Source organism: Thamnophis elegans, chromosome Z, assembly GCF_009769535.1.
Source record: "Thamnophis elegans isolate rThaEle1 chromosome Z, rThaEle1.pri, whole genome shotgun sequence".
Taxonomy (NCBI): Eukaryota; Metazoa; Chordata; class Lepidosauria; order Squamata; family Colubridae; genus Thamnophis; species Thamnophis elegans.
In genome coordinates this window covers 108,394,527-108,409,959 of record NC_045558.1, presented here as the reverse complement: position 1 = coordinate 108,409,959, position 15,433 = coordinate 108,394,527, and the positions used below count along the sequence as shown (strand labels likewise).

The 15,433-nt window shown below is 38.0% G+C and overlaps 1 protein-coding gene across 2 annotated transcripts in view; it reads right to left on the bottom strand.

Annotated features, from left to right (window-relative positions):
- Positions 1-2,685: 2,685 nt before the first annotated feature.
- TRIM28 (tripartite motif containing 28) overlaps positions 2,686-15,433 on the bottom strand; it is a 29,231-nt gene continuing 16,483 nt past the window's right edge. The window contains exons 7-18 of one of the 2 annotated variants that reach the window (XM_032234881.1): positions 13,697-13,843; positions 13,389-13,503; positions 13,056-13,183; positions 12,775-12,912; positions 12,489-12,519; positions 12,136-12,172; positions 10,852-11,050; positions 9,520-9,830; positions 8,137-8,257; positions 6,579-6,653; positions 5,950-6,084; positions 2,686-4,183 (exon numbers count right to left, since the gene is read on the bottom strand). In XM_032234881.1, the coding sequence (XP_032090772.1) occupies positions 3,959-4,183; positions 5,950-6,084; positions 6,579-6,653; positions 8,137-8,257; positions 9,520-9,830; positions 10,852-11,050; positions 12,136-12,172; positions 12,489-12,519; positions 12,775-12,912; positions 13,056-13,183; positions 13,389-13,503; positions 13,697-13,843 (1,662 nt within the window). In that variant the 3' untranslated portion in view covers positions 2,686-3,958. The remainder of the gene's footprint in view (positions 4,184-5,949; positions 6,085-6,578; positions 6,654-8,136; positions 8,258-9,519; positions 9,831-10,851; positions 11,051-12,135; positions 12,173-12,488; positions 12,520-12,774; positions 12,913-13,055; positions 13,184-13,388; positions 13,504-13,696; positions 13,844-15,433) is intronic. The other variant, XM_032234882.1, reaches the window with a different exon arrangement.

The following is a 15,433-nucleotide window of genomic DNA, read 5'->3' as shown; positions in this document are numbered from 1 at the left end:
TAGTTGCTTAAAATCACGTCTCAGTAAATGCCCCGCGAATGCTGAAAGAGAAGCGAATATATTTCTGCCAGCCCCGTTTTGCGCAGAGCGCTTGAGCCTGCCTAATAAAGTCGCCCACGTGCATAACGGAAATAAGGGTTTGCGAGGAAATCCGTCTTGCTTTGTCTCTTTTACGTTCAACTGTGCTCATGCAGTTAATGGGGAAACGTTTCTGCTTTTAACTTGCCCATCTAGCTGGTACAGCAGGTTTCCACAGAAACCCATATATAGATTCTACTTCCCCACAGATTAGCTTCCCAATTGTTTCATGTTTTAACAATAGTATGTATGGTGGGGTAGTTGTTACATCCATGAGCCTCCTAATCCTTGCATTTTGTCAAATGGGTTTAAATAGCTTTATTTTCAAGATTTCTTCTGCCGCTTTCTTACATTCGGTAGTTTTTAATGAGCCTCCCACTATTAGTGCTAACATTTTGAAACTACTTTATATACAGCTGATCCTCAATTTATGACCGCAACTGAGCCCCAAATTTATGTTGCTTAAACTTAAGAGGATGTTGCCCCATTTTACAACCTTTACCACAGTTGCTAGGTGAATCAGTGCAGTTAACTTAGTAACACGGCTGTTAAGTTAACCTGGCTTCCCCATTTGCTTTTGCTTATTGGAAGAGTGCAAAAGCTGTTCCCATGATCCCAGGACACTGCAACTTTCATAAATAGGAACAAGTTGCTGAATACCTGGATTTTTATCATGTGACCATGGGGAATTCTGCAATGATAATAAGTGTGAAACAGTCATGTCACTTTTTCCAGTGCCTTTGTAACTTCGATCACTAAATGAACTGTTTTAAGTTTAGGACTACCTGTATTTGTTTTCTGCAGTCGCATATGGCTCAGCTTGAATGGTAAAACCTGGAAACTTTCTTCTGCAGAAAATTTGGTGTTTCTGAGGTGCTTCAAATGCTTAAGCCCCCCCCCCTTTGTCTAAGTTCATTAAGGGGGCCCAGCTAGACGGCAATATGTAATTCTTGGCGCTAGTTAAGTAAAATTGATTAGTACTTCTGTGAGAAATTACTACTTTTAAGTTCATCCCAGCATTGTAGGTTAGACTATGAAGTGACAAAGCTATCCCAAAAGGCAACGGAAATGAATTTGGTATCCTAGTCAAGGAAACTACAATAGAAACACCCTTGAAGCCACAATAGATTTGGCCAAGTTTGTTAGTCACAGCTTGTTTTGATCCCCTGGAGACAGTCTTATGACAACTGGGATGTTTCAGGTGTCAAGCACGGCAGTTGTATAGTGACGGGCTTGATTTTATGACCTTTTTCATCAGGTTTGTAAAGCAACTCACTGCATTTAAGAGGATCCTATCTTTAAATGAATCTGACTTCCCCCAGCTGTGAAGGCCACACAACAATCACATGACCCTGGAATGCTGCAGCTCTTGTGAATGCGTATCTGTTGCCCAAGTGCCAAAATTTTGATCATGCGACTGGTCAACCACAGTAAATACAAAGATTGGTCATAAGTCATTTTTTCAGTTCTGTTTGAGGCTGTAGGCAAGCCTTCCCAAGGATATGCCAATCTCAGTCTCATAGTATTCTGCCACTATTTTATCATTTCCCCCCAGAACTGGTATTTTCCATTTTGGAAATGCTCTCTACATTTGCTTTAGCAGGCCTTCACACTAACCTACTAGTTCCCACAGCAATTCTTATAGAATTCACAATTTAATAAATGTAATGTCCTATTGTGATCTTTGAGGTTTTCTCAGAAACTACTCTTTCCATTTCCAACATTACTTCCATGTCCTTTAGTAAAAAGATTACTAAATAGAATAGTAAAAACCTTCAGTTAACTTTTTAAACTTCCTGGCAGTGCCTCTGCCACCAAATTTCGTGATCTACAAATTTGCCCCCATTTACCCATATGAAATATTTATATCTTAAAATCATTGTAACCCCTTCCTTAGCTCTCTCATTTCCATTTACCGGTATTTTATATACAATATAAATTAATTATTTATAGTTATAGTTTAATTGTATAGATATTATATGTATGATTTCATCAATCATGTTTTTAATTTATTATGGAATAAGTTGTATTTATTCTGAAGTCAAGATGGAAAAACAGCTTTTTATGTGTGCTGCTTTTACACAATTACAGTTCTGGCATATTTGTTGCAGATATTCTTTTCACCAGCATGAATTGAGCTTGGAGATCTTGAGCCAGGAATTTCATGATATACCTTGTCTTCACTTTTTGATTTAAAAAGAAATCTTGTTGGTTTGCTTTGTAGTTAAGTTAGTATGTTGCTTTAATCTTTTAAGAAACAGGATGAACTTAACCAAAAGAAAGAAAGTTTAAGTCTAGCTCATGTCTTTAATCCAAATATGCACAGAAAAGATCCTGTTTAATTTTGTTAATTCCACAAAAGATGAAGTCAGAAACATTGGAGTATACATCTCAAGACAGGGCTAAATTGGGAAAATGGTAATTATAAGGTTAAACACAAAAGTACAAAGAGTGATCTAATCAAACATCATTTAAGAATGGCATCATATGAAGGCAGACTTGATTACACTTAAAAACCAAATTATTATCTCTCAGCAACCCCCTTACATTTATAGTTATTATGTTATTAGTTAGTTATGAAATGTTTTGTAATTGACAAGACACAGAAATTGTAAACATCATTTATTTTTTAAACATGAAAGAAGCCAAGTCTATACATAAGCAAATTAAAAAGCACATCTCCATGAAAACGTTTCTTGGGACAATGAATAAAACTACTGGGCCAGAAAGCTTTTGAAGAAATGTAGAGCCAGAAAGGCAGCTTAAAAAATCTACAACTATCCTGAACTATGGAAACAGACGTGACTCTTCTTGAGCAAACAAAAGCAAAAAAATTCCATTTTCAGAGAAAGCAATAACCATTTGAGAAGAAAGCTGTCTTGGCGGGCCAACTGTTACTTTTGTCAGCTGTCCATCTAGGCTGGTACCACAATTGGGAAGTTCATCAATTATACCAAAACAAGATGTTCTTTATCCTCTTATGAAACAGAGATTAAGACTGATCTTGATTCTCAAAACAATTAGTGTCTAAGAATTCACCAAGAGTAGTCCAGTATATTTGAAGGGGCAGTGATTCCTTATTGGAGGATGCAATAACAGCTTCCTCCTCAGTGGTTTTAAAAAAACGAATCTCTATATTGTTCCCATCAGGAGCAAAAAGGAGTTAAATTGGAGAGCATTAATTAGCTCAATTTTATTAATTGCTATTACCATATTACCAAAAAAATCAGAACAAGGGCATAAAATCTGTCAAAAAACCAGGTGAGACATTAAAATCTGTATAACTTTTAATCTAAGTAGTCATTTTAAGGAGAAGCAATTTAAAATGGAGATATTTAACACCAAGTTTTTTTCCTTAGTGAAAATTTGAGAAAGTGTTAATAAAGGGAACTTCTATACTGTTCCCATTAGGACTTGACAAAAAAAATCCAACTGTAAAACATGATATATAGACTTCTAGATTACCTCAGATTAATTATCCTTTCAATACAAAAAAAAAAGAAAACCACAAAGTATCTCTGTGAGAACAAGGGATAAAATTTATCAAGAAAAAAACTGTTCAGACCATTTATAACATTATCTAAGCCAGTATTTCTCAACCTCAGCAACTTTCAGATGTGTGGATTTTTAACTCCCAGAATTTCCCAGTACCATGCTAGCTGGGAAGTTGCTGAGGTTGAGAAATACTGATCTAACCAGTCAAGATCTACAATAACTCTCCAAAAAAAGCAGAGAGGTGCAGAAAAGGTCAAAGGGGGACCAGGGGACCGAAAGAGTGGAGGGGGGTGGGTGAGAGTGAGTTAAATTGGCAGCTCCCTCATTTCGTCTCCATGGAATGGTGGTCCATTTTCAATGGTGGTCCATTGAAAAAAGTAACCTTTTAGCTTGCCATTCCCTCATCCCCACTGCTATCAGCCTTAGAAGACATGGCCTCACCCGGATCAGTGACCGGGGAAACACGGGAAGCAAGTGTGTTTTCTTTTTGTGGTTCATCAATGTTGATTGGCTCACGCAGGGCTGAAAATTTCCGGTCACCAAAGGCAGCACTCAGTTTGGCTTCAAAGAAGCGTTGCAGAACAATGATGGACTGAACATCCTCCTTATCCTAAAAAGTAAAGGGGGTGGGGAGTAAAACATTTGGAATCCTGCCCAACTGATACCACCAGCCAAGATCAGTGCAAGGAATATGCTACACGTTCCCAGATCTCATAAATCTTCACGTACATAACACGTATTACATCAAAATCAGCAGCTGTTGGCTAGTGCCAGAAGTAGCCCCTTGAGAACAGATGTAGTGGTGCATTTGATAGTTTATTTTTTTCAAATTCTATTCAACTAAGTATTTTAAATGGCCAACAAATAAAAAGATAAATAATTTACATTACAAAATATAATAGGGATTTAAGTACAAAAATGTAAACAGGGTTTTAAAAAAATGATTGGGAAGGAATTGGATCTTCTCTAAGCAGTGGGGGGAAAAGGTTATGCAATTCTCAGGAAAGTACTTTACATTGCCAAAGAATGTTACATATAAATGTGTGCCTAATTAATGGGCCAGTGGCCTATAAAAGTTTCTAAGAGCCTTCCTTCCTTAGCATCCAGACAAGTTCATAATATAACAGGCTATCCTTCAGATAGTCTCAATACACACCTTAAATTAGATTTGGAAAACAACTAGCAACCATAGAAGCCTTTCAACACAGGAATCATGCAATACCATTATGATGCACTAAGTGATTGCCTAGCTGGTCTATCTCGCATCCTCTAAAGCAGTGGTTCTCAACCTTCCCAATGCCACGACTCTTTAATACAGTTCCTCATGTTGTTGTGACCCCCCCAACCACAAAATTATTTTTGTAGCTAATTCATAACTGTAATTTTGCTACTGTTATGAATTGTAATGTAAATATCTGATATGCTGGATGTATTTTCATTATTGCAAATTGAACATAATTAAAGCATAGTGATTAATTACAAAAACAATATGTAATTATATATTGTGAAATGCTTTGCTAATGAAAATAATATATGTAATATAATATAATCTCTAACCTTGTTACAAAAAGTCCATGAAACATTTCAGTTGTTAACAAATAAAAATAAAACAGAGAAGAAAAACAGTAAAAAAAAATGGATCCAAGAGAAATATAGTACTAGGTTGGATATCCCCTCCTATTTTTCATCATCCTACTGGTTCTTTATGATTTATCATAAAGGGAAGGAAACAAAGGTGGGTCTCTCCTTGTGAATGGACACAGGTTTTTACAGAAAAGGAAAAACCCAAACGTCTGGAGCCAGCTGCTGCATAGTGCCTGTGAGAGCCTCAGAGTCTCCGAGGAGGAGGCTGCGGACTGAAGGGACATCCTTCCTGCCTCAGTTCTCGGCTCCTTCTTCCTGGCGTCCCCTCCCCTCCCCACTGGGAGACCGAGCTCGGCCCAGCCACTTCTCAGGGCGCTGCCTCGCCGGCGCTCCATTCTCCCCTCCCCTCATCAAGCGCAGCCATCTGATCCATCCGCCGGTGCTTCTTGTGTCGCAATTAGCTGGGCACTGGCTGTCCTCGTGCCGCCGCTCGTCAGGTAGCCCCTCCCTTTCGCAAGGCAGCACCTGCCGCCACTGCTCCCCTGGCTCCAAACACTGGCACGCAGGGGTTTCAGTTCCTAAGACTATCGAAAATATGTGTTTTCCGATGGTCTTAGGCGACCCCTGTGAAAGGGTCGTTCGAAAGGGGTCGTGACCCACAGGTTGAGAACCACTGCTCTAAAGTTTCCAGACACCTGTGAAGGATTGTTGGCTTACAGTTTGCCAGTTTATCTCTTTGAATTTTATGACACGACTTTTGTTTTTGTTCTTCCAAGCAGAAGAAAGCCTCACCTCAGTCAGCTTGTTAAACTGCCTGAACATCTTCCAAACGTCATCTGCAAATTCATCAGGAGATGCATAGGGTGGTGACAGTTTCCGCTGTAACTTTGCTCTTATCAAAGTCAAGTCAATTGTGTTCTGCCCCTCCTGGAAAATAAAGCAGAAAGGAAAATTTTATGGTTTTATCATAAATCTTCTATCAAAAGTTGTTTCAAACATATGCATTTTAATAGCCAAAAGCTAGCTTTTCTCAAAAACTTGTAATGGTGATTTATAAAGGTGGTTGTAAAAGGCTGTATTAAAAACAAGTGTTTCATTAATAACAATTACTCTTAACACGCTGCTATTTTTAATAGACATGTTTGTAAAATATTCCATGCTACTTATATTACTGTAAACTTCGTGTGTATGTGTGTGGATTAGTAAGAGCAGACCAAAAGGACAGAAACCAAGGAGTCAAAGCTTAAATCCCAGAATTAGATGATTTCATTAAGAACTGAACTGCTTGGCACTAAGAAAAATAATTAATACTTGCCAAGCACCGGTTAATTTTTTTCACCTACATAAATTGTGCTAGAATCCAAGTTATTTAAATTTATACTTTCTGACTCATAAAATACAACTCAATGGGAAAAACTCACTGGAGCATTGGAAAGCCTGTGAAGAGGCCTGCATGGTTCAGAACAAAGAAGCTCAAGGAGAACTCGTTCACATCTCTGTAAAAAACAAGATCAAAGGTAGATTATTGGGAATCATCTGGTCTTACCAATGAATGGAGATCACGTGTTATATTAAACACAACTTCCTTATAATCAGACACAATTGCCAGCTGAATTAAATAAACAAAAATCAAAACAAGCCTCCACCCTGTTATTTTTAAAGCACTGACTTGCTTGACTTTTACAGTCTTTCTACTTCAGAGACACTTCAAGGAGAACCTACACGTTTATCAGAAATTTCTCTTTTTCTTTTCTAGTCTTCATGGCTTTTATGTATTATAAAAGGTTACAATTAACATTTCAGTTAAACAATAAATTATAAGCAATATATTAGCCAGGATTTAATCAGAGAATTTTATAAGCTTCCTTTCTCTATGATGTAGAAATCCTACATTCACATTTGCTGCCCAGTATTTAAAATAATTTGCGAGTGGGAGCTGGCATCTTTAAATCATTCTTGTCATCTGGCAATTTTCTGGACTGCCCCTGAAGTTCTTTTGACAAAATTTCCAGAAACAGTTTATACTGCCTACTTTCTAGGATTGAGAATGACTACCTCAACTGGCTAGATAAACTAGAACTCATCATCTCCCAGTTTCTATCCTCTTTAGCTTTATTTTCCTTCTTGCCAATGTTGCACTGTCCCATTTGATTATGGGATTCAAAGCAAAAAATTGACCTGGTCCCTCTGCAAGAGACTTGGACATTTTACAGCCCAGGGCTTTGGCTATCCCTGTCCAGCATGCATAATATCAATTGGGAATTAGGAATTAAATGAACCAACTCCAACTGTGACCGGGCTGAGATCATCACCGACAGCAACAGGAAGTAATTGAACATTTTGGTGAAATACAGAATGAAACAGACAGACTGAATGCCATTACTTTTTGTATAAAGTTAATTAACTGTTGCTCTTTAGCAACAAAATGCCCATTTCTAGTAGTGTTTTGTGAAGGTTAAAAGTAAATTATGTTAAAAATAAAATAATGATTGGTATTTGATCTAGGCCACATTTTCATAGCTTTAGCTTTAGGGTAACATGTATTACCAGTGGCAGCAAATCAAAACCATATAATTTTCTGCTTTTTATAAAGCAATAAAATTAGTATTGAGCAGTAGTAAGTTCAGTCTATTGATTCAGCCCTCCACAACAGTCCGTTTCTCATATTGCCCCTTGGGAAATTGCCTACTCCTGCTCTACAACTAAAATGCACTCTATTGTGGGCAAATTCCGTTAGGTCCTGCCTTGTGTTTTGGAATGTGTGTGGGTAAAGAGACTAGTTAGAAGTCTAACATAACCTACTCTAAATCTTCAGTTGATCCATCCATCATACTCCAATAGGCCCCTAGATATGAACAGCATCAGGCTGTCATTTGATGTCTTTCATTGTCTCAAACCAATTTCTGAAGAGTGCATTTAACATTAGAGCATACTCTTTTCCCTGCAATCAGTGTCATCCCATCTCTCAGTTAGACCAACCTTCTGGTCAACACTTGACAGCATTTTTGCTTCTCCATCTTTGAAGACTGCAGCCAATTCAGTTCCATCTTCTCCAATGGCTATTACTGGATCAGAACACAGTAGGCATTTCCAATCCTGGCTGCAAAATAAAAAGCATGTTAAATATACAGTTAACTTAAAGCAGCAAAGTAGGCCACAGGGCACCTATAAGCAGATAGATAGCTATAGCAACCGTTAACTGTTCGTTAAAGACTGCTTTAAAGTCAAGTTGCAATCTTTATTCTCCAAATAATGCTTTTAGGCCTTCTATGTAAACCCAGACACAACTAGAAAATGCTTCTATTGAAAAGAATTGTAGAAAGAGGTTTTACATTCAGGTAACCTGTTCTTTTGTCTGGCCAATTTAACTTTCTATTAAATATATGAGCTCACCCATTTGCACTGACATCAATTATATTCTGAACTAAAAAAAATTAGGTCGGTGCTATATACCTGTCAACACTGTTGTCATTTTGATTCCCAAAAAGTTACACTAACAGTCTGTTCTATTCAGGCCAACAGTCACTATACTGCCAAATGTTCAAAAGGCATAGTAGTGGAATTTTAATAGGAAGTTATGCATTTGCTTTTAGTGGATGAACAATTGCTTTTTTTAATGTTACCCAAACATTTTGTTTTAACAGTGATTCTGTTATACTACTCATTTCTGACCTTAACATTTAAAATATCTTATTGTTTAAAAAATATATATAAAGTATTTCATATCTCGATTACTGCATGTCCCATAAGTATCATGAAACTTCAGGGTTTCCCAAAGTTGAGATGATAGTTCAATCAATCAATCACTATGCCTTCTAATTCTATGAAGCTTGCCTTTACAAGAGGTTTTAATTCTTATTTCATTTTAATTATTAATATATATGAGAACAGCACTTTTCCAAGAGCCCTGTTTCTTGTTATACCTTTGCAAGAATTGTACAAGAAAGGGGACTTAAAGCAATGACTCATTTAATCCAACTGGGTCTCCAAACTTCATAGCAAGCCATGACTGCACTTTTTCTCACCACCACTAAGTGCCTGAGATCTCATTAGAACAACAATTCTTACAGTGTGTGAAAAGAGTGCTCTTGTTTCATTTCCAAATCTTATCTGGCTTAGAAAAAAATGAAACACAGAACAGCAATTGTAATATTCTACCACATGAGTTCCGATCAGGCAAAAGAACTTAAGAGGGTTAGGCAAAAGGAGAGAAAAGGCAATAATTATAATGACACAGATATTGCAGCTTATCTTCTGGGTTTTTGGTTTTGCATGTTACAAGGATGAAAATACTAGATTTGCTGAAAACTACATTTTCTACCCTTCCACAAAAAGGAAAACTATGTATACAAAAGCCTGTACCCAGGGATTTCCTGAAGGGCAGGCAGGTGACAATCCAAGTGGTAGCACTTTCTGCAACTATCACACATGACTACAGCACCAGTTTTCAGGCAGATCCTGCAGCAAGCATTTTCCTCCCCATTAGCTGTGCCATCATGGCTATGAACGGACTGCATTTCCATGGCAGAGCTGGTGCTGCCAGTGGGGGAGATCAGCCGGGGGGCTGCAGAGCCTTCTGGAAGGAGGGCATCCTGGGGCAAGATAACTGGCTTGGTGTCTTTAGTCTCTACAGCAGAAGTAGGATGCTCTATAGCTGCCTCCATTTGCTCCTCCTGGAGGACAAAAAAAGACAACGCATAAGAAAAATAGGCAAAAAAAGCAGGACAAAGGAAAAAAAGAAACAAAAGGAAACTCATTAGGACAGATAATTTAAACGGCATCCCTGGCATGAACTTGGTAGTTTTATTACCCTTAAGGAGATCTCTATGTTACCTTCATGATTTGTTGTCATTCTTCTTTATGGATAATTATCTTCAAGGTAGAACAGACCCTAAAGAATCACTGCAAGATCCTTTTCTTATTGTGTAAAATAGTTGTCAAGCCCAAACCCAGAGAGAAACCCATTTCAGCCAAATGTAATTCAATCTAGATGTATCTTGAGATATTGTAAGAAGTTGAGGCTACAACCTCAACTCCCCACCACCACCACCATCCAGACCTACGGGGAACCCGGAAGTTTGGGAATGGTGACTTTTGATCTCCGGAGCCTTCAGGGAAGCCTCCTGAAGCCTCTTGGAGGGCGAAAAACGGTCCTATGAGCAAACCAGAAGTCTGCTCCTGAACTTCTGGTTTGCCCATAGGGTTGGTTTTTTGTGCTTTGGAGGCTTCAGGGAAGCCTCCGGAGATCAAAAAACGGCCTCAAAAGAAGTCAGGTCAGCTGGCCAGCTGACAGGGCAACGCCTCGCGTGCCCTGACAAATGGCTCCGTGTGCCACCTGTGGCATGCATGCTATAGGTTCATCATCATGGTTCTAGACAATTATAACCTTCCCCCTCCCCCCATTTCTTTTTAATTCAAGTTACCTGGTGATCCTAGAAATCAAATTCCAGAACACCCTTAACACAATTTTTAAAAGATCTCATATGTCTGCTTCCTTTCTCACTCATTCTTCCTCCCTGCCACACACATAGTATTGCTCCAACCTCCGTGGCCTATTCCTGCTTCCATGCTGCAAGAGCTGGTGCTGGCACTTCATAATATATACGACAGATAAGAGCTTTTATCAAGCAATCAAGACTGCTTTCTGCCAACTTACCCAGAAATAGACTATTCTAAAAAGAAAACAATGCTGACCTTCACTGCATTTGGTAGCCCCGCTACACCTTGACCTCCTTGTTCAATCACAATGAGATTGTAATCTTCACGGGAATTGCCCGGAAAGACTTTGAAGACAGGTGGCTGGTTATCTGATGTCAAATCCACATCCAGCCGCTCCAGACTAACCCGGGGCACTTTCCGCACAAGACCAGTTTCTCCATCCTGGACACGGGTTCTAGGTACACGCAGGGATCATGTTAGGTTAATAGGACAGGGTTAATTCTACTACAATAAAAATTCCAAAATCACAGGGCTAAATTAAACTCCACACTGAAACATTATCAAAAGGCTTATTTTACAGTAGCTAATCCAAAATGCATCTTCAAGTTGGGAACCTTTTGTTTAAGACACGTCCTCTACTCCAAATTATCTTATTAATAAGGCATTTATCCATAGAGACCCCTGCTTCCGATTCTTTACGGAGGCTGGTTGTAGATTCTGATTGTACAGTTGCATGGAGTTCAGCAGTACAACATTTTTTACTACTGTTACCTTTTGGAGAAGGAGAGTATCTTGTTGATTCAACTTTAGAATAGTCAGATCTTATATATTACTCTTTCCTGTAGTTTGTGCCAAGCAAGGAAAAAAAGTTTATGCAACTTACGCCATGGCAATGCAATTTACTATTCTCAATGGCTGTCCCCAAATCTACTTTCAGGAAAAAAAATGAACATTATTTATAAATTAACCTTTTCTCTTTTCTGTACAAGTGTTCTAAGCATCTTATAAACCTAAAAGGAATGTTGTCATAAAAAAAAATCTGAAGATGTATTTGCCATTATTCATCAACACAGACATAAAAGGGGGGGAGGGGGTTGTCAATCTTCACATGTGGTGTTCATGTTGATGGTAATGAACCTTCCAATGAATACACAGTAACTTATATAAGTCTTCTCTGTAGATAGTTCAAATGCTTCTTCAGTGGCATTTCCTACATTCTAATATATACAGGCAGAGGATATGGAATTAGACATGTTTCTCTGGGGTAAAATAAAATAATCCAACAGTTCAAACTCCAATCTGCTCTCTATGATTTTCTTCTCAATATAGAGGCCCTGAATGCCAATACTGCTTTCCATAATCAAGCAAACTTTTTCCTGCAAGACAAGACCTTATTTTCTGTCACATAACCGAAGGCATTCTTAAGAATAAAAAAACAAAATGGATGTTAAGTCCCAATATTCAAAACATCTGGAACTATTTCAGGATGGATTCCAGCACTCTAAAAAAAACATAGCGAAAGAAATAAGCACGACTTACCTTTTCATTCCAGATACTTCACCAGAATATGATCCTTCTGTTGTAAAAAAAAGAAAAAAGAAAAAAGAAACAAGTGTCAAGAAGCTCATGCGTAATCCCCCATTCCATCCTCCCAACAAAATTTCCACTGTGATTTTTTTGTCCAGGCAGGACTGACATTTTACTTCTATCAAACTACAAGTAAAGTGAAACAACAACTAAAGAATGGGCTTTCCCTAGACCAGGAGTGTCAAACTCACGGCATCACACTGCCGTCATGTAACATTTTTCCCATTGGAAAAGCAGGTCGCCAGTTTGACATCCCTGCTCTAGACTCTTATTGAACATACCACATTCCTCTTCATATTCCTTACCTACACCAAAGCCGTCACCAATGTCCATTGGCTGAAAGAAATGTGAAAAAATATCGTATTAAATACAATACACGGCTAAGTCCAAAACGGATTCCTCACCATCTTTTAGCAATGTATCTTTAGTTGTTTCTTGGCCTTGTATAAAACAGGGCCCCCGACTGCAGTTTTTCAATTTAATGTATTCTCTTCTAGGAAGAATCGGCACCAGCTTCCATCTCATTTCATCAGTGCACTACCAAGCATGCTCGTGCATTAAGGACTCTTCCTTGTCCTGTTTTCTGCTCACCTGTCCAGCAGAAGAGGCACTGGCATCATTGATATAGCAGTCGGGGATGGCCTGCCGCTGGCTGTTGGAAGGCAGCACAGGCTGAAGCAAAGCTCCCTTATTCATTATGCTTGTCTGCAGAGACATCTGTTGGACTCCCTACATAGAAAAGTGTACCACGAAGCCTGTAACTACCCTGTTAGCATCTCCCAGATCATAGAGACGGGTTGACCAGCTAAACTGCTGGTTCAGATGCACCGGGCTGTCACTGGAGAGAAAACTGCACAAACAAGTACCAGTACCTGAGAAGGGGGGACAGAACCTTGTCTGACCGCCACTCCTGATGCAGCAGAAGCAGTGTTAGTCCGCTGTTGGGGTGTTTGGGCATTGGCAGTCACCGGCAAACCACTCCGTTCTGACACTATTTGACCTGAGGAAAAGAAGAAAGATTTGAAGCTGGCTGGCATTTTCAATCCCACAATATCAACTCTCAATTAATGCTTTGGAAAAACTCATGATTTTCTATGTTCTCTAACTTTGCTGATCCTTATCCTTTCTTCCCCCTGGAAATACAGCTCAAATCAAAGACTCCAACATCTTCTGAGCAGGAAGAATTTAATTTCACCATCACTTACCAAAAGTCTCTGCACTCTTGATCCAGGCATTTAAATCCCACTGGAACTTCATGTCTCCATGAGGTTCCACTGGATCCACAATCATCTTTAGAGCCCGGTGCAGTTGAAAATAAATCTAAAGCAAGAAAAAAATGGAAGAAGATAAAAGAGAGGGACAAAACACCAATTATATGTGAAACAACAAAAATATAAGTTATGTTTTACATTGCCATTAGATACATGAAAATAGAAAAACAGAGGCAGGCCAAGTCACTTAATTCTTAAACTTCATTTCCCCCCCAACCATCTATTAACCAAGGGACATTTACCAGTTTCTTTGAGAGCAGCAATGCAGTGTTGTTGTCACTCTCCAAGGCCCAATTAGCAAAGCGCAGGATATGTTCTTGGTGACGCTGCAGCTTCGTCATCGCCCAATGCTGCCTTTCCAGTTTCTCTTGTTGGCCTTCAGTGACTTTCTGGAAAACAGCAAAACTTAGGTAAAGAAACAGAAGTGCAAGGCAAGTTCACATAATCAAGGCAGATAAGACAGCCTTTCCTGGAAATTTTACAATGGTAGTATACGTAGCCTCCCATGGTTCTATGCTATCCTGTACTTTATAGACATCAAAAAACCTTTTTTTTCCTAACTGAAAGCAGATTCTGAGAATTGAAAGATAGCACAGGTATCTAGAATAGATCATTGGTTAGCAAAAGGTTACGCCCAGGAGAATATAATGTGGGCTGTTCAAGAGATGATGAATCGAATTAAAAAAAGAAACATCATTTCTGAAGATTGTGGATACTAGGGATGGTTTATACCTTATTTTACCACCAAATCAAAAGTCTTCAAACACTGGTGAGAGACCAGTGAATTCCTGAATACGGAAACAACTTTCAATAGAGACTATTTTGTGTAGTCAGCTACTATTAAGATTATCAGATATTAATCTTCCATTTGTTTTGCACGTCAAAATTAACTAATGTGAATTCTGGGGTTCTGCATCCAAGAGTTTGAGGAAGGGGAATATCCAATTCTTTGGCTTTCAAAAAGTTTCTTGCATAGGGAAATATTAGGAAAAGAGGCTTTTGCCATGAAATGGGAACTGTGGGATTGTGCACCCACTGGAGGACTGATTACTAGCCATTTGTTTGAATAAAGAGAATGAAAGACAAACAAAAGGGCAAAAATGATGAAACAATGCACTGTAAGGTAAAGTTGTTAAAAATCTGGAATCTTTTAAAAGAAAGATGAAACCAATTATTTCACCATTAGCATCACCAGTCAAATACTGTTTTACTCTAAGAACAACTTCAGTAAGGAACATTTAATCACTTATGCCAGTTTGAAATCTTCAGATGCAGGAAACAGATTAAAGACATAATAAGAACAAAGAAGGAACTTATAACAGTAATGTATTTTCAAGTAATGAGGAGAAAACAATCTTTAAAAAAGAAGGGACCTTAAGACAAAAGAATTTAAAATACATATAAAATCAAAATCATTTATTAGACTGTACCTATACATTGTAACTAAAACACTACACTGAGACGATAACTATAAAAAAAATTGACAAACTGGATAAAAACCTACAAAGTGCAATGGATTCATGGAGGAGAAATAAGTAAACTCTAGTTCAAGCTCTAATTTAAGAGGTAATTGGAACAAAATGTTATATAGATGTTATATAATTCCATTGTCAATGGACAAATCAATATAACAATAAATAATGGAAATGTCTTTAAAAAGGAATAATCTATCCTAAGTGATTGATAGGTCAGGCTTTTTTTAAATACTGGAAATAAATCAAAACATTCAGGGAATTTAAAAATAAAATCTGAATTGAAATTACATATTTTTCTTAGAAATTATTCGAATATAAATGTAAGGTATCACAATAGCGACAAGAAACAATATTTCAATTTGGGGGTAAAAACATTGCCAACAATACAGAAATAGAAAACCAAAATTGGGAGAATATATAACCACAACCAAGAAGAAATTATATATATTCACAACAGAAGTCAACCCAAACTCAGAAGAAGAAATCTACCTTACAACAGACTAT